Source organism: Balaenoptera physalus (genome assembly GCF_965194825.1).
Source record: "Balaenoptera physalus genome assembly, chromosome: 2".
NCBI lineage: Eukaryota > Metazoa > Chordata > Mammalia > Artiodactyla > Balaenopteridae > Balaenoptera > Balaenoptera physalus.
Window position 1 is genome coordinate 23514758 of NC_138883.1, and position 18962 is coordinate 23533719.

At 39.3% G+C, this 18962-nt stretch overlaps 1 protein-coding gene across 20 annotated transcripts in view; it reads right to left on the reverse strand.

Annotated features, from left to right (window-relative positions):
- The window catches only part of NRXN3 (neurexin 3), a 1702647-nt gene that overhangs the window by 142139 nt on the left and 1541546 nt on the right, over positions 1-18962 (reverse strand). For all 20 annotated transcript variants that reach the window (XR_014260952.1, XR_014260953.1, XM_082451199.1 and 17 more), the window contains one exon: positions 11474-11781. Coding sequence is in view for 18 of the 20 variants with exons in the window: in XM_082451199.1 (XP_082307325.1) it covers positions 11474-11781 (308 nt within the window). In the remaining 2 variants the exon portion in view is untranslated. The remainder of the gene's footprint in view (positions 1-11473; positions 11782-18962) is intronic.

Here is an 18962-nt window from a genome sequence, read left to right on the forward strand (position 1 = left end):
GGAAACAGAAGACACAGATGGAGGCATCTATTACATTTGGTTTTAAAATGAAAACAACAAAAATAATAGAATAAACAAACAAAACCAAAAATAAATGACAACAACCACAAAACCCGATTCAGGTCAGTTCTCTTCAGTAAAAAGTGTCTATTTCTATCTTTGTCCTTGCTCATTTCTCCCTCGTGACATCCGCTTTCAAATGTCATCCCCTCCCCCTTGCCAATAGCTCAAGCATTCTCTAACAGGATAGATAGGGCAGTAAGGAACTAATAATGATAATAATAATAATAATGAGAAATGGCCTCCGAGATATAATTCACGTGTCTTCCCCTCTCCTTGTCTTTCTTCAGTGGAATAGCTTCCCAGCCAGTGGGGCATTAATCATCAGCACAGCAGCTACGAGATAAAGGCTGGGTGAAATTTCATTGTGCATTATAGTGTGAGCTGTGGGTGCATGAATATGTGTCTCTCTCAGTATCTGGGTGGAGGACGTGAGGAGGCAGAGGAGAAAAATCTGTCATTTTATATATTTATACCGCTCAAGATGGTCAGGACTGGTTTCCCATTGTTACCGTGGATTAAAATCATTCAAGTCCTTCTGCTTTCATCGGAGGTCACCACTCAGAAAGGGGGATAAATACCGTGACAAGTTAAATTCTACCTACTTTTTTCTCCCCATCTGCCTCGGGGGTACGTAGCAGAGGAAGGGACAGCAGGAGGGGGCCAGTGGGACCAGGAGCAGGACTGTCTGATGGGATACATTTTTCTTTGTTAATCCTCGGCTGGGTATCAGTTCTTTCACTTACATAATGCTTTGGGTTAACACGATTTCCTGTTTTGAAGAGCCTTGAATTAAGTTTGGGGAGACCGTTTAGAAGAGATAGGTAAACAGGTGCTACACTACTCAGCAAGGAACTATAAATATCTACTAGATCCTTGCTCCAGAAAGCGAGATCCACATATTGCAGCCTGACATCATCCGGGAATTAGTTAGAAATGTGTGATCTTAGCCCCACCCAGAACTGACTCAGAATCTGCGCTTTAATCAGATCGCCCAGGTGACGTGTATACACTAACAGTTTCGGAAGCTCTGTTCTAGCTAATACATGCAAACACACGTGAGCATCTTCTCTGTCTCTCTCTCTCTCTCTCTCTCTCACACACACACACACACACACACACACACACAATCAGATCAAATGAGAGCTAGAAGAAGCCACATTATGTACATGTACATTATGTACAAATTTCCATCAAGTAATTCTCTCTGTGACTGCTAGCCACCGCAGATATGCTGTGCATTTATCTCCCCCAGACATCTCATCCCTGGATGATGAAAAAACCCAAGGAGAACTTTACATTCTCCATTTAGCTAACAGAACTAGCTCTCTAGACAACCCAAGGCATTAATTAGGTTTCAAAAGGCAGGGCTGTCATAACAGCCTCAGTGTGTTTCTAATTTTTACCATCATTCAAACATGCACCAGAAAGGTACGAAAGCACATCCCATCCCTCCTACTGCCTTGTCAAAGGCAGAATGGAAATATCCATCTTGAAGCCTGGCTAGCAAGGATAGCTGCTTGAAGTCATTTCCCTGTCACATATAAATAGAAAGAAAGAGATGCATTTTCAGAAAAAAAGAAATTTCTTGGACCTTAGCTTAAACTGGAATCATTGATTCTTTTGACAACTCAAGAGACATTTATTAACTACTTCATCTTCCACATAGGGGTGGTCATTGTGGAACTCCTTCTGAAAGCTTTCAGCAAAGAGGAGGGATACAAAAATAAATCATTACTTGTATTATAATTTTAATTAGATTAAAGATATTTTATTCACTTCTCTCAACCTTAGCCATCCAACCCATGAAATGGACAGATAATTCTTACAGCAACACGATTACAGAGTATTTTTGCTTGCTCTCTCCTTTCCTCTCTTCAGCTTTTCTTCCCCTTCCATCCTCTAATTCATTTATCCATCCATTCAACTGTCACTGTATGTGCAAGGCACCATGTTAGCGACTGTTAGAAAAATGAAGAAATTGGAGAGAGTGTGAATCTACCCTTATATTTGTTAGATGAGGAAAGAGTGGAGACCCAAGGAAGCTAATTGCCATGTCATAGGCCAAATGGTTAATTAAAGGATAAAAAAACAAAATTTAGACGCTAAAGAGACCTGGATTGGAATCCCATTTAAAATAACAACAACAACGATCTTTTATCGAGTTGCACCAATTTAAGCCCTTGACTTACATTATTGTAACCTACCCATGGAGTTGATGTTATAATCTCCATATTTCGGTGGTGAAACTAAGCTCCAAGAAGCAACTTAACCAAAATCCCACAGCTGACAAATGAAGGTCCACCTCGAGTCATGGTTTTAACCATTTCATCTACAAATGAATTCTTCTGACCCTCGTTTCTGTGCTCTCTTCCCTTCATCACACGCTGCTTCCACACGGCTGTCTTGAATAACATTGCTCCCTCCTCTGCTTCTTCCCTCTGCAGATAAGCATTCGTTCACTTAATGCAGTTTTCTTTTCTTCAACAAACATCGATCGAGCCCCACTTTGTGGCAGGCACCATGCCAGGCCCTGAATGTTGAGTGAGGAACTACATAGACATTATTCCTTCTCTCAATCTAGTGACTTCTCATAGTGTCTTCCAAAATCTTCTTTTCACAAGGTCATGAACTATGGAGCCAGATAAATCATACGGTCACGACCAGGAATGAATGGGTTCATGTAACATACTCAGCCATTAGGGAAAAACAAAAAAAGGAACTTAAAGCAGATAGAAGACTCCCACCAACCCACTAACACGTGCACGACCAGGTAAATGAGCCCCAAGTTAATTTTCTATCCATACCAATAGAATAGGATAGAAGCAGTGGTCCATTAAAATAATTTTTATTTGCCTATACTTAAAGGTAGGTTTCAGGAGAATTAAGAATTAATTAATTATTTAATTAAGAATTAAATAATTTGGGAAAGGACTATGGTGAAGAAATTGGAGAGGGAAAGTGGTGATATTACACTGTTTCCAAAAGTGCTTTGAAAACTCTAAGTGCTAGAAGCTGCTTTTGCTATTAGGATGACAAATAAGTTCTAAGGAAAGAGAATTTAAGACCAGAAGTCAAGAAGAACAGTCTTGCACACCAGATATAAGGAGATATCTCTGGACTCCTTATTCTTAAGGCAAGGAGTCCAGAGCAGCAAAACCACTGTGGAGGGAATTCCCTGGTGGTCCAGTGGTTAGGACTTCGCACTTTCACTGCCGAGGGCGTGGGCTCGATCCTGCAAGCCACGAAGCACAGCCAAAAAAAAAGAAAAAAAAGAAAAAAAAAAACCAGAACAAACCACTGCTGATAACTCACCAGAGAGCGGGCCTCTACGGGGTGGGGGAGGGGAGCAGGGGAGGGACAGTGCTTGGAAGTGAGGGTCAGTCTGTATTACAAGGCAAGTGTACTCCCTGAGAAGGTGCTGGCGGACTGTTGGCCATTCATTTGTTTCAGGCAATACTGACTGAGGGTTCACTCTGTGCTCCGACAGTGCCTGAAACAAACATCTTGCCATCCTAGGACTCACATTTCACTCAATAGAAAGAACAAGTAAATATGTGATATAACATCAGGGAGAGATAACTGCTCTGAGAGACAACGAAGCTGAAGGTGACAGACAGTGCTATTTTACAGGGGATGGTCAAGGAGGGACACTCTGGAAGGTGCCATATGGGCAAAAATCTGGATAGAGTAAGGGAGTGAGTTGTGCAATAGCTGGAAAGAGCTGCATCAGGCAGAGGAAATGGCAAGTGAAAAGCCACAGATGTGCTTGGTATGTTCGAGCAGGGCTGGGACTAATGAGGAGGCACTCATCTACTGTGTAACGTTTAAAGGAATGGCCCCAAACTCAGTCATCAAGATAAAGAATACCTTATTGCAATATTTTAAAGTCAACATCAATGCAAGATAAGCAAAAAAAATCAACATTTTAAATAGAGACAAGATCCGACTCTGCAACTGTACAACCTTCACTCGCCCCTCCCTTATCCTGGCTCTAAGTTCAAGGAAGATCAAGAAGACCTGTGTTCCTGGAGCAAGATGATAGGAAACATGGTCAGAGAGAGAGCAAGGGGGAGACCCATACACCACACGGAAAGGATTCAGGCTTTACACTTGGCCAGGTAGACTGTTAGGTGATTGGAAAAACCACCTGGAGCTTTAGAAACATTTGGGGACCTCCACGGTGAGTAGCCAAGAGCTGACTGCACTTCCCTCTCAGCTGTTCAGATGGCTCAAAATAAGATCCAGTGCTTCCATACATATGGAATCTAAAAAAAAAATGGTTCTGATGAACCTAGGGGCAGGACATGAATAAAGACGCAGACATAGGGAATGGACTTGAGGACACGGGGAGGGGGAAGGGTAAGCTGGGACGAAGTGAGAGAGTGGCATGGACATATATACACTACCAAGTGTAAAATAGATAGCTAGTGGGAAGCAGCCACATAGCACAGGGAGATCAGCTCGGTGCTTTGTGACCACCTAGAGGGGAGGGATAGGGAGGGGCGGAGGGAGACACAAGAGGGAGGAGATATGGGGATATATGTATATGTATAGCTGATTCACCGTGTTATACAGCAGAAACTAACACACCATTGTGAAGCAATTATACTCCAATAAAGATGTTGGGGGAAAAAAAAGATCCAGTGCTTTATTAGCAATTCTGGTGGGAAATTCTACCCTATAAATATTACAACCTAATTAGAAGGGCATCTCTTCAACTTCTCCTAGCATCTCACAGACTTCTGCCTCTATGTGATGAGGACCTTCTCAGAGATCCTTTAAGGGACTTTTTCCAGCTTTGGGAAGTGCTGATCTATGTGTACTGCCAACACATTAAGTCTTTAAGAGGTAGGTAGACCCATCAAGTTCCTTTTTTTCCCATTAGAACTGTGCCATTCTGGAGAGAAAATGTCACTGGAGAGTTCTACCAGGTAATGAGTAAATTAGAGTCCAATTTCCTTCCCCCCAATTATTCTCTGGGAGGGGAAAAGAAAGTACCTCTGCGAGGGTAAGGAGGAAACAGAAGATATTTCTTGGCTGGTAGCTAAAGTCTAATTAGACTGACAAATCTTCAGTGCCTCCCCCAGTTATGAAGCTTGGCAGGAAAGGAACGAGCCCTGGAGCCACACATTACATAAGGCCGTTAATCAATATTAGTTGAGCCCTGATCCTAAAATAAACTTCCCCTAGAGGCTCTGTTGTCTGGTGGTAAAAGCGAGGGATGGAAAAGTGTGTGGACTCCTAGTCTCACTTCTATCAAGCTGGTGGCAGCAGGCAAAAGGTGGAGGGGCCCAGAGGGGATAATTTGGGGGATAAGTATAACATAACTTACCTCCTATTATAGCATGGTATTTGGAATAAAGTAGATTAATCTTGTATCCCAATCCAAGACAGTTTGATTATTCAAAGAACCTTGAGAAAATTCAGTGTTCTAGCCAGAATCTCAAAACGCCATGGATAACAACATGCTGTAAATGTGTGTGTCATGTATTTGTTGAACCATATGAAATTGCTGATATTTGACCGTTCTGACCTACAAAAATGGCAATTTCACATGTTTCACCCTAATAGAACACTTTGCATGTGATAACCACTCAGCGAAGCTAATTCCCACTCCGTAAATCCCTTCTAATTGATGAGTTCAGGGCTGTGATTCAATCTAGGACCTTCAAAGGAAATCCTGGGTGATTATAAGTTTGTGTGGGTATAGACAAAATTGTTCTTGTGCTTATCCAGCCATACAGGGAGGTTAAGCTCTGTGAGGATCTGTGAGTCCTGGGAGAGTCTCTTGGGTTGAAGTGGTTTTCCAAATGTCTAGCATTTAGTGCAGACTTGTGGGATAGGGCATGGCCTAAGTTCTTTCCACATCTGGTTGTATTTATTACTCACAACAAGCCTATGGTAAAGATACTGTTGTTCCCATTTTACAGATAATAGAACTGAGGTTTAGAGGGTCTAATCAATATGCCCAGAGAGACACAGCTAAGTGACTGGAAGAACCTGGTGTCCAACCCAGAAATTCTGATTCTAAATTTCTCTCTCTTTCCTTCAACATACTGGGACTGCATCCAGGACAGACAGTGTGAAGGATCAACTTTTTAATCACAAGTTTTGCTTTGTTTTGTTTTGCAATAATCAATATCAAGGCTGAAGTGTGCTTCTGACTCTCCCCAGCCTAAAACTGAAAGCAGACCAGAAGGAGGACTTCCCATATAGGTATTGTTACAAAACCTGAATAATTGTGGCTTCCTTCCATAATTTTTGAAAGTGGTTCACATTTGCCCACCAAATTTGTGAGTTTGAGATAAGAATGAAATCTCACAAAGCTCTCAAGTCTTTCATTTCTACTGTTTATTAAGGTAGTAGTTCCAATCCAGGCTGAGCATTGTGATTTTCTGGTAATATTCTGGTGCCAGGCAGCCCTGGCCAATGTCAAGGTGACTTTACCAATGCCCAGTTCAGAAAAAGTGGGTCATGATCAGTATTCTGCTAACAGCTTATAAATGATTCCAAATGGTGATCTGCTGAACACAGAACACACTGAGTTCTTTCTTTACTGATAACTTGGTCTGTAGCACTAAGGTAAGAGAATACACATTATTCTTGGAACTATTTTCCTCTTGGCCCTTTCCTCTCTCACAAGAACACTTTGGTCATGGTGGCTGATAGTTACCCCTAAAAGACTCTTATTTCTCACTTTTGCCTTCCATCCTGAGTGAGGACTAAGGAATTTGAGTGTAGCCTGAGTTGAACTTCTCCATTTTAGAAGCTGACCTATCGGCATCATGATCGTAACCCACCAACACTGGGGTCAGATGTAATGTAATGGATGTGCCTGTACAATCTCTGGGGCATCCCTGGTAGTAAGACCCTCAGGGAACCTGATTCAGTTCTCCCCTCTTGGACTTCTCCTGTTTGGGGGCATTTTAGGCCAAGACTCTCAGAATCTGAATCTCTTGTATCTCACAAACCCCCTCTAAGCACTCTCTGTTCTAGCTGGATTTGGCGATCTCTCTAGGAATCATCTCTGACTTTGTCAATTTAGCTTTGCACATTCAGCCGACCTGGGGTTTGCTCCTCGCACCATGTACCCAAGTCCCACTTCCATTCTCACCTCATTCATAAGATCCAGCCAAGCCATCCCACACGCCACTCCTCACCCCCCAACACACCATCATTTGTAAGTCACTATTTCATACTGATAGCTAATGTCAAGCCCTCTTGCCCACTTTATGCTGTAAGCTCCATGATGGCGAGGAACCTGGATTCCTCTTTCTGTAATGCCAAAAATACACGTGGATAGACCTATTTCATAACAGAAGATACTCTCCAAGGCCCATAGCACTCCCGGTTGATTTAAAAATGGAAAAGAAAATTAAAGGTGGGTAGTGAGATGTCCATTCCGGAGATCTTACAGACGTTTTATTTGCCAGGACTAATTTCAGCCCCCAAATTCTACTCTGAGCCTCCTTCAAATCCCTATCCCCCAAAATCTCCTAGCCCCACTCTGAACTACGGACACTACAGTCAGTAGAAGCAGCCCCATTTTCTGAATTAGATCCTTGCTTGAGAGGGTACTGGCTTGCATACCAAATGTTGAGGACAGAATATAATAATAACAAGGTTAAAATATATTTAATTATATTCTTCATGATACACCTCTTAGAAGCATTTTACTTTTATTAACTCAGTTATCCTCACAACAATCTTATAAGGACTAGTAGTACCTTTCCCTCCCTCCAATTTTACAATGTGGTAGATTTAGGTTGGTTGCAAATTCTTGCTACTCCTCTCATTGAGAAATGAGGTTTATACATCATTTCCTGAAACTGAGACGGAAAACTCTCTCCAGGAGTCCTGAACCTCTATGAAAGGAGTCCTAGAGACATGGAGAGAGACGTGGACCCAGCTGAGTCCAGTATTTCCAGTTCACCCACCAAGGCACCAGGTGCATGCGTGAAGCCAGACCCTCCAGACCAGAGTAGCCACTGAATGACCTCAGTCAATTCCATGTGAGGCAGAAGAAATGCCTTGCTGAGCCCTGCCCAAATTTCTGACCCATAAAACTTTGAGATCTAATGACATAGTTGTTGTTTGAAGCTACTAAGTTATGGCAGGTTGTTCCATAGCAATAGGTAACTACAACATAAGCGACTCGCCCAGGGTCACTTAGTTAATACGAAGAGAAACTAGGTTTTAAACCCAGGCAGTCTGACTTCAAGTACATGCATTTAATCATTCTGCTACAGTTTTACCACTGGAAAAAAAATTAAAATTGTCCAAAGCACACTGATCATCTTAGAGAGAAATCCTTCCACAAGCCATGCCACTTCTGATTGTTAAATGATAAGGTACATAATAAAGCTTATCTTGTTTTCTGATTTATTCAATAAATTGAGCACCTACTAAGTGCCAGACCTTTATTTGAGAATTATCACTCGTCCACCTGCTTTCTCAATGCACCCACCTGCTTTCTCAACCTTAACTTCCTTTTTTATTCAGGAGGGCATCTAGAGACATCCTTTTTTTTAAAAAAAAACCATTTTATATTGGAGTATAGCTGAGTTACAATGTTGTGGTAGTTTCAGGTGTACAGCAAAGGGACTCAGCCATACATATGCATGTATCCATTCTCCCCCAAACTCCCCTCCTGCTTGGCACCACAGCTGTGAGTAATTTAACATAGTCCATGTAATTCACAAGTATTTTGTAACAAACTAGAGTATCAGAAAGATCAAAGCGCCTATTACTTCCAGGAGGCTAGAGCATTAGAGGGCCATATCAATTCAAAACTCTTTGTTCACATTCACACAGAGTTAAGAGCATCGCTAAAAGCACTTTGCAGTTTTCCTTTGATCTAAAATCAACATTAACCAAGGTCTATCAGAAATGAACTGCTCAAATGACGTTTTCTTACCTTATGCTTAAAGAAATAACCAGTGGATTTTTAATAAACAGATATTTATACTTGTGAATGCACATGCTTATTTTGTTTCTTCCGGAAGAGTCTACTTTTAGGACAACTCTACTCTAGTAATGTTATCAAAGCAAAGGAAGACAGAACAGAGTATCATTTGGGAATGGCTGTAAGATTTCACACATAGGTGAAAACGTGAATGATGGATCTAGTGAACATGAAATCCAGTCTTCCTCCCTTCTTTTTCTTTTTTCTGAAGATTTCCCAGAGATCAAATCTTTATGAGTCCATTTCATTCAAGAAAATTAGCTGGCTCACACAGGGCATATTAGAACTCCTGAGATTGACCTTCCTCACCCAAAGTCTTCAGAGTCCGGAAACTATCTTAAACCTGGGGTAGATCCAAGGGTTGTTGGGTCCCCAGTCCTAACACAAGCGTCACATGATCTACAGAATGTATTTAAGACAGGGATAGACTTGGAGACAGGCAGGCTATTTAGTTTTTATGGAGCCCAGGGCAAAGTTCTTATGGCTAGTTGGCAGAACAAACAGTTCAAAACCCTTGGCATAGTTATTTCCTTTAGCTAATCTTTACAAAGAATATGGGGCTTTTTTATCTGTCATCCCCATCTAATCCAATTTTGCTAGTCTGTTGGCTTTCCTCCAAGACTACTTTATGTATTTATACACCTTTAAAAACAAACAGATTTATAACCCATTTTTATAGCCTTTTCTGTAGAAGCAGAAGGAAAGACATGTAGATGTAATCCAATTATTCCTGGACTAAAGGAAAAGAAACACACCAGAAAGGAGGCTGTTAGAGAGGGCATCCTCCAGCTGTCCACAGCTGCTGACCTCCAAAAGGACAACAGGTTAAATGATGTTTAGAATCATAATCACTTATAAGACTTTTGTACCTTGTATCCTACTCTGGCTCCCTTAGTTAGTACAAATACTCACCCAATCTGCTCCTATTTGTGTATTTGCTGCAGGAAGGAAAGCCCCAGACTGGTAATTACCATGGCTTAGTCCCTGACTCCTCATGTAACATTAAATCCTTCTGAGGTCAGTAAAAATTTGGCCTTGACAAAGACTACAGGACCATCCATTCCTATGAAGAAAAAGCCATTTGCTCCTCTGCTTCCCACAGGGTTAGCGGAATGTATTCTGACAGAAACAGAACAAGTCTGCCAAGACCTGTGCAGATAGAACTATCCTTTCACCCACAATAAACAGATCTGCTCTTGAGCTATAAAGTCATAATAGAAATATATATTGTCTTTTATCTTCTTTTCAGTGAGTATAGTGAAGTGTCAGGAGGTATTGCTTTAATATCAGTAGAGAAAAAGCTAGTTTTCTGGAGCATGTGCGTAGGTATACATGTAACAACACGTGCAACTATAAGACTGCTAAGTAACCAGCTTCTTAGTAGCTTTTCTAAAACACATTAAATTGGCCTGATAACATCATCAGTGCGTCAGCTTCCAATTGTTCCTGTGGAGTCACATAAGGAATGGTCTGGATATTTCTACTCAAAGAAAAGGGAAAAGGTAGACAACACTTTTACCACTGCCTAACTCTCATAAACTTAATTCAGAAGAATATGAACACATTGGGGGTTTAATTGATTATTGACTTTAGGTTTATAATGCCCTCTGAAGTCAATGGAAGGGTGATGTCAAAGACTCAACTGAACCCCTGGCTCATGTCTTAAAACCAAGAAACAGAAAGGACAAGTACTGATCTACTGAATCTTCTGCAGATACTAACTAGACTAGGGGTCATTTTCCCACAAGCAATCGGAATGTCTTATTTTTTGCCAGAGCATTTAAGGCTAAAAATTCGATTAACCTTCTCCCCTCTACTAACTAGATTTATGAGATGCCAAGGAAGTCAGCAAAGCATTAGCTTTAGCTTGGGTATAATTACTTTTAAGTGACAAAACAAAAACGTTAACCACAAAACTAAGGACTTCCTACATAGCTAAACTCAGATCTTCAAATTTTCCAATGCAATTAGGACCTTGGTCAATATAATATAAAGGAAATGAAGTGGGCCAAAAATAACAAGTGAATAATCAACACTTATCAAATACAAATACTGCATTTTATAAGGATTAATTGAACCTCTAGCTTCATCTGCCCTTGATGTAATGCTACCCACTGGCCTCAAAAATGAACAATTCATGTCCTAGCAAAGCCATCAGGAGGATGCGAATAGAATTGAACTAGGATACAGTCTTTCCTATGATAAATTTTCCTTTCCCCCTTTCCCCTTTTGGCTAGTGAAAAGAAAGGTAATAAAATGAGAGGCAGGAGTATTTCATAGTGAAAATTTGCTCATTTTGAATAAGAGCTTTACCATCCTTCCTATAGGCATCCTTCCTACAAACATAGTAATTCAGACACTTTAGCTACGTAGTGACACTGACCATGAGAGCAACATCTCAAAGACCAAGATGCGGAGTCAATTAATTGTTGGAGAAAGGCTTACCTGAATGCTGGCTGTAGAGCGATTCTTGCGGGTTGTGGTAGTAGCCATTGTAGTGGTGGTTTCCATGACAGTGGTAGACATTTCTGGTGGCATGGAGGTTGTCTGTGTCGTTCCCAAGATTGATGGGACTTCTCCCACCAGTCGGACGCTTCCATTGATTTTAATATTGGGGTTGTTCTCAGCCGCCATGTTCAGTACTTTTAAACCATCATAATAGAGCCCAGAAAGCTGGCCTTGGAAGAGGCGTCCTTTGTCCTTTCCACCAATAGCTATTTGCGCCTGGGTGTTGAAGATGGTTAACTGCCGGCCTAGTGGGTTGGGTGGAGGAAACATCATTATTCCTGTACATTTTCTCTGTTTGCCTTACCTGGTCTGAATGGACCAGACATCAAAACAGGCTTCCTTGAGCAATTGGAAGGAAGAAAATTGGGCAACAAAAATTCAATATAGACATTGGCAAATAACATTTCACTATGTTTATCTCTTCCACTGTCTAGCTGAATATCCTAGATAACCTGAATAAAAGAGTCTCTATCTCTTTATTGTGAGGCAGGAGAAATCTTGTTCAATGATGAGCAGTATTATAGTCTTCCTGGTTATGCAGTTATGGATGACAGAAAAAAAAAACAGGTGATGAAAATAATAAATCATAAATACTTATTGTACTGATTTTTTAACCTAAAAAGTAACACAATGAAAATTAAATAGAATTATATATGGCAAATAAAAACTCAGTGAGGTAACATAGAACACTGAATTAAAAAACTAGGTCTGATAATTAAATTAAATTAACTGAAATTAACTTAGATTCTAGTTAAGAGACTTGGATTTATTGTATACTTATAAAAATAAACATTTTGGTCACCAAACACCTCATTTCCTAGAAATCTTCCTAATGCATAATATTCTACCCATACTTGCTATTTAATAAACATCATGACAGATTATTTCCCATCTTTATTAATTTGGAGGAGGGGAGAGATTACAGTCACATAACTAAATCTCCCTCTAAGATATGGAAAATAAGTAGGCATTGATCATGTCAGTGAGAAAGGGGGGAAGAAAAAAAATGTCATTCAGAATAAATGAATTTTAAGAGGGATAGGTGTTAATGAAAAAAGCTACACATAAAACATCTTAAAGTGATATAGAGGTATGTTAATGAATTGAAGCAAACAGTAGCTCACCTTATTTGAAGTTCCCATTTAGGGAACCATTTATGCTTCTGTGGACAGAAAACTATCAGAATGAAATGACGGTAGAACAGAGGTTAGAATAGTGTAACTCAACTTATCTTCCCCCCAGCTATTCCTACTTTAAAAAGCCTCTCTTAAGTTTGAGATGTTTCCCAGAAAAATCTAAATAGTTTTTAAAGGTTAGAGTCTTCTATTCTATTATTTCTCCAGATTATTTTCTTCTGTTTTTCCATATAGAGAAAGGTGGAAAATTTTTTTAATGGAATGAAACATATCCTTTCTGAATTTTTCTCCATTTTAGTCAGTGATCAAACAATGCTTCATTCATTCTTAATCTAATTGCCTGAATATTTTTAGCTATTAATGACTGGAAACAATGTTCTGATATACTTGCCTTTTTAATAAAAGGGAGTATTTTTTTTAAAGACTGAGGTTTTTATATAATCTCAAATATGAATAGAGGCATGCTGTGATATTTGGGCGCTTAACCTCTACCACTATTACATGGCCTTTAAGCCTACACAATGATTAGCTATCCTTGAATTTCTGGTGTATAATGTGGAGTCCCTACTCAATGTAGAAAAACGGATGAAACAGAAGGGACAGAGAAGGGAAAATGCATCTGCTCAGAGGGAATTCTTTGTACAAGACCCAGCTCCACTCATTGGGCAACGCTTAAGGGCATATTAGTCAAGAATGATTTATAACTAATACCCCTTTGGAAGCTTCAAACACTACAATATGAAGACTTGGCCAGATAATTTTGTTATAATGAAAATAATCTCTATAAAAATATCTGGAGCATGGAAATGGAATCTGCTGGCTTTAATGATAACAGAATTGCCCAGATCCTAAGGGTCCAATCAAATAGATCTAATAGATTTCCATTATTTTCCTACCAATTCCTTCAGTGCCCTGTGGGCATGCATCATTGCCTATCCTTTGGCCTCTCATTTCTCACATAAGATGCAGCAAAAAGTTCAATGCCCAATAATACTGGTTAATGGCCTGGAGCTCATACCTCTTTACTGTTTATTATTTGACAACAGCTTTTTTTCTGGGAGCCCTAAGCTTACTATAAAAAGAAATGCCATGATGGAAGGGGAGAATAAATATGCTTTTGGCCTTCCATAGGCATTTGGAGTAGCTTAACATAATAAGAATTTGCCTAGTAAGAGATCTCTAGGGCTAAAATTTAGTATCTTACACCTCAGTGCCAAGCTATCCCTTCCACTCACATAACTGTTGACCAACCATAATATTAATGTTTATTCATCTCCTTTTTTATATATAGCCCAGCACTGATAATCAGTTAATGCTTATAACTGATTACAGGTAGAAAATTTTATATTTCTAATATTCACAAAAGTACTTCACATCTGTAATGGTCCTCATTTTATTTTCCGATTAATGTTATTCTGCCCTTGCTTACAAATAAAAAGAAGATCAGAGAGAATTGAAATGCAAAGTTGAATTACACTGGTTAGAAATGATGGATCTGACCAATCCCTCCCATCAGGAAACTTGCACAAGCCTCTTAGATAGCCTCATCCACCAGAGAGCAGACAGCAGAAGCAAGAAGAACTACAATCCTGCACCCTGTGGAACAAAAACCACATTCACAGAAAGACAGACAAGCTGAAAAGGCGGAGGGCTATGTACCAGATGAAGGAACAAGATAAAACCCCAGTAAAACAACTAAATGAAATGGAGATAGGCAACCTTGCAGAAAAAAATTCAGAATAATGATAGTGAAGATGATCCAGGACCTTGGGAAAAGAATGGAGGCAAAGATCGAGAAGATGCAAGAAATGTTTAACAAAGACCTAGAAGAATTAAAGAACAAACAAACAGAGATGAACAATACAATAACTGAAATGAAAACTACACTAGAAGGAATCAATAGCAGAATAACTGAGGCAGAAGAACAGATAAGTGACCTGGAAGACAGAATGGTGGAATTCACTACTGCAGAACAGAATAAAGAAAAAAGAATGAAAAGAAATGAAGACAGCCTAAGAGACCTCTGGGATAACATTAAACACAACAACATTCGCATTATAGGGGTCCCAGAAGGAGAAGAGAGAGAGAAAGGACCTGAGAAAATATTTGAAGAGATTATAGTTGAAAATTTCCCTAACATGGGAAAGGAAATAGCCACCCAAGTCCAGGAAGCGCAGAGAGTCCCATACAGGATAAACCCAAGGAGAAACACGCTGAGACACATAGTAATCAAATTGGTCAAAATTAAAGACAAAGAAGAATTATTGAAAGCAGCAAGGGAAGAACGACAAATAACATACAAGGGAACTCCCATAAGGTTAATAGCTGATTTCTCAGCAGAAACTCTACAAGCCAGAAGGGAGTGGCATGATATATTTAAAGTGATGAAAGGGAAGAAACTGCAACCAAGGTTACTCTACCCAGCAAGGATCTCATTCAGATTTGACCTCACTTACACCAATGAACAGATCATCCAAAATGAAAATAAATAAGGAAACAGAAGCTTTAAATGACACAATAGACCAGATAGATTTAATTGATATTTATAGGACATTCCATCCAAAAACAGCAGATTACACTTTCTTCTCAAGTGTGCACAGAACATTCTCCAGGATAGATCACATCTTGGGTCACAAATCAAGCCTCAGTAAATTTAAGAAAACTGAAATCATATCAAGCATCTTTTCTGACCACAACACTATGAGATTAGAAATGAACTACAGGGAAAAAAACGTAAAAAACACAAACACATGGAGACTAAACAGTACGTTACTAAATAACCAAGAGATCACTGAAGAAATCAAAGAGGAAATCAAAAAATACCTAGAGACAAATGACAATGAAAACACGATGATCCAAAACCTATGGGATGCAGCAAAAGCAGTTCTAAGAGGGAAGTTTATAGCTATACAAGCCTACCTCAAGAAACAAGAAAAATCTCAAATAACAATCTAACCTTACACCTAAAGGAACTAGAGAAAGAAGAACAAACAAAACCCAAGTTAGTAGAAGGAAAGAAATCATAGAGATCAGAGCAGAAATAAATGAAATATAAACAAAGAAAACAATAGCAAAGATCAATAAAACTAAAAGCTGGTTCTTTGAGAAGATAAACAAAATTGATAAACCATTAGCCAGACTCATCAAGAAAAAGAGGGAGAGGACTCAAATCAATAAAATTAGAAATGAAAAAGGAGAAGTTACAACAGACAGCACAGAAATACAAAGCACCCTAAGAGACTACTACAAGCAACTCTATGCCAATAAAATGGACAACCTGGAAGAAACGGACAAATTCTTAGAAAGGTATAACCTTCCAAGACTGAACCAGGAAGAAATAGAAAATATGAACAGACCAATCACAAGTAATGAAATTGAAACTGTGATTAGAAATCTTCCAACAAACAAAAGTCCAGGACCAGATGGCTTCACAGGTGAATTCTATCAAACATTTAGAGAAGAGCTAACATCCATCCTTCTCAAACTCTTCCAAAAAATTGCAGAGGAAGGAACACTCCCAAACTCATTCTATGAGGCCACCATCACCCTGATACCAAAACCAGACAAAGATACTACAAAAAAAGAAAATTACAGACCAATATCACTGATGAATATAGATGCAAAATCCTCAATAAAATACTAAAAAACAGAATCCAACAACACATTAAAAGGATCATACACCATGATCAAGTGGGATTTATCCCAGGGATGCAAGGATTCTTCAATATACACAAATCAATCAATGTGATACACCATATTAACAAACTGAAGAATAAAAACCATATGATCATCTCAATAGATGCAGAAAAAGCTTTTGACAAAATTCAACATCCATTTGTGATAAAAACTCTCCAGAAAGTGGGCATAGAGGGAACCTACCTCAACATAATAAGGGCCATATAAGACAAACCCACAGCAAACATCATTCTCAATGGTGAAAAACTGAAAGCATTTCCTCTAAGATCAGGAACAAGACAAGGATGTCCATTCTCACCACTATTATTCAATGTAGTTGTGGAAGTCCTAGCCACAGCAATCAGGGATGAAAAAGAAATAAAAGGAATCCAAATTGGAAAAGAAGAAGTAAAACTGTCACTGTTTGCAGATGACATGATACTATACATAGAGAATCCTAAAGATGCCACCAGAAAACTACTAGAGCTAATCAATGAATTTGGTGAAGTTGCAGGATACAAAATTAATGCACAGAAATCTCTTGCATTCCTATACACTAATGATGAAAAATCTGAAAGAGAAATTAAGTAAACACTCCCATTTACCACTGCAACAAAAAGAATAAAATACCTAGGAATAAAGCTACCTAGGGTGACAAAAGATCTGTATGCAGAAAACTATAAGACACTGATGAAAGAAATTACAGATGATACCAACAGATGGAGAGACATACCATGTTCTTGGATTGGAAGAATCAATATTGTGAAAATGACTATACTACCCAAAGCAATCTATAGAGTCAATGCAATCCCTATCAAATTACCAATGGCATTTTTTATGGAACTAGAACAAATCATCTTAAAATTCGTATGGAGACACAAAAGACCCCGAATAGCCAAAGCAGTCTTGAGGGAAAAATACGGAGCAGGAGGAATCAGACTCCCTGACTTCAGACTATACTACAAAGCTACAGTAATCAAGACAATATAGTACTGGCATAGAAACAGAAACATAGATCAATGGAACAGGATAGAAAGCCCAGAGATAAACCCACACACTTATGGTCAACTAATCTATGACAAAGGAGGCAAGGATATACAATGGAGAAAAGACAGTCTCTTCAATAAGTGGTGCTGGGAAAACTGGACAGCTACATGTAAAAGAATGAAATTAGAACACTCCCTAACACCATACACAGAAATAGACTCAAAATGGATTAGAGACCTAAATGTAAGACCAGACACTATAAAACTCTTAGAGGAAAACATAGGAAGAACACTCTTTGACATAAATCACAGCCAGATCTTTTTTGACCCACCTCCTAGAGTAATGGAAATGAAAACAAAAATAAACAAATGGGACCTAATGAAACGTCAAAGCTTTTGCACAGCAAAGGAAACCATAAACAAGACGAAAAGACAACCTTCAGAATGGGAGAAAATATTTGCAAACGAATCAACGGACAAAGGATTAATCTCCAAAATATATAAACAGCTCATGCAGCTCAATATTAAAAAAAAAAAACCCAATCCAAAAATGGGCAGAAGACCTAAATAGACATTTCTCCAAAGAAGACATACAGATGGCCAAGAAGCACATGAAAAGCTACTCAATACCACTAATTATTAGAGAAATGCAAATCAAAACCACAGTGAGTATCACCTCACACCAGTTAGAATGGGCATCATCAGAAAATCTACAAACAGCAAATGCTGGAGAAGGCGTGGAGAAAAGGGAACCCTCTTGCACTGTTGGTAGCAATGTAAATTGATACAGCCACTATGGAGAACAGTATGGAGGTTCCTTGAAAAGCTAAAAATAGAATTACCATATGATCCAGCAATTCCACTACTGGGCATATACCCAGAGAAAACCATAATTCAAAAAGACACATGCACCCCAATGTTCATTGCAGCACTATTTACAATAGCTAGGTCATGGAAGCAACCTAAATGCCCATCTACAGACGAATGGATAAAGAAGAAGTGGTACATATATACAATGGAATATTACTCAGCCATAAAAAGGAACGAAATTGGGTCATTTGTTGAGACGTGGATGGATCTAGAGACTGTCTGTCATACAGAGTGAAGTAAGTCAGAAAGAGAAAAATATCGTATATTAACGCATATATGTGGAACCTAGAAAAATGGCACAGATGAACCAGTTTGCAGGGCAGAAACTGAGACACAGATGTAGAGAACAAACGTATGGACACCAAGGGGGGAAAGCGGCAGGGGGTGGGGTTGGTGGTGGGATGAATTGGGAGATTGGGATTGACATGTATACACTGGTGTGTATAAAATAGATAACTAATAAGAACCTGCTGTATAAGAAAAGTAAGTAAAATAAAATTTAAAAGTTAAAAAAAAAAAGGAGCAGCTGATTTGGGGGCTCGGGCTCACTCAGGCCATGGCAGAGGGAGGGGTACAGAATGTGGGGCAACCCTGTGGCGGCAGAGGCCAGGGTAAAAAAAAAAAAAAGAAAAAGAAAAGAAATGATGGATCTCCTTTATTCCAGTTGCCATAGTTCACTCCAAAAAGTGGTCTTTGCTTGTTCAAGATTGACCCAAGCATGGAGAAAGGCAAGACATGTTTCCTGGGCTATACGATTCA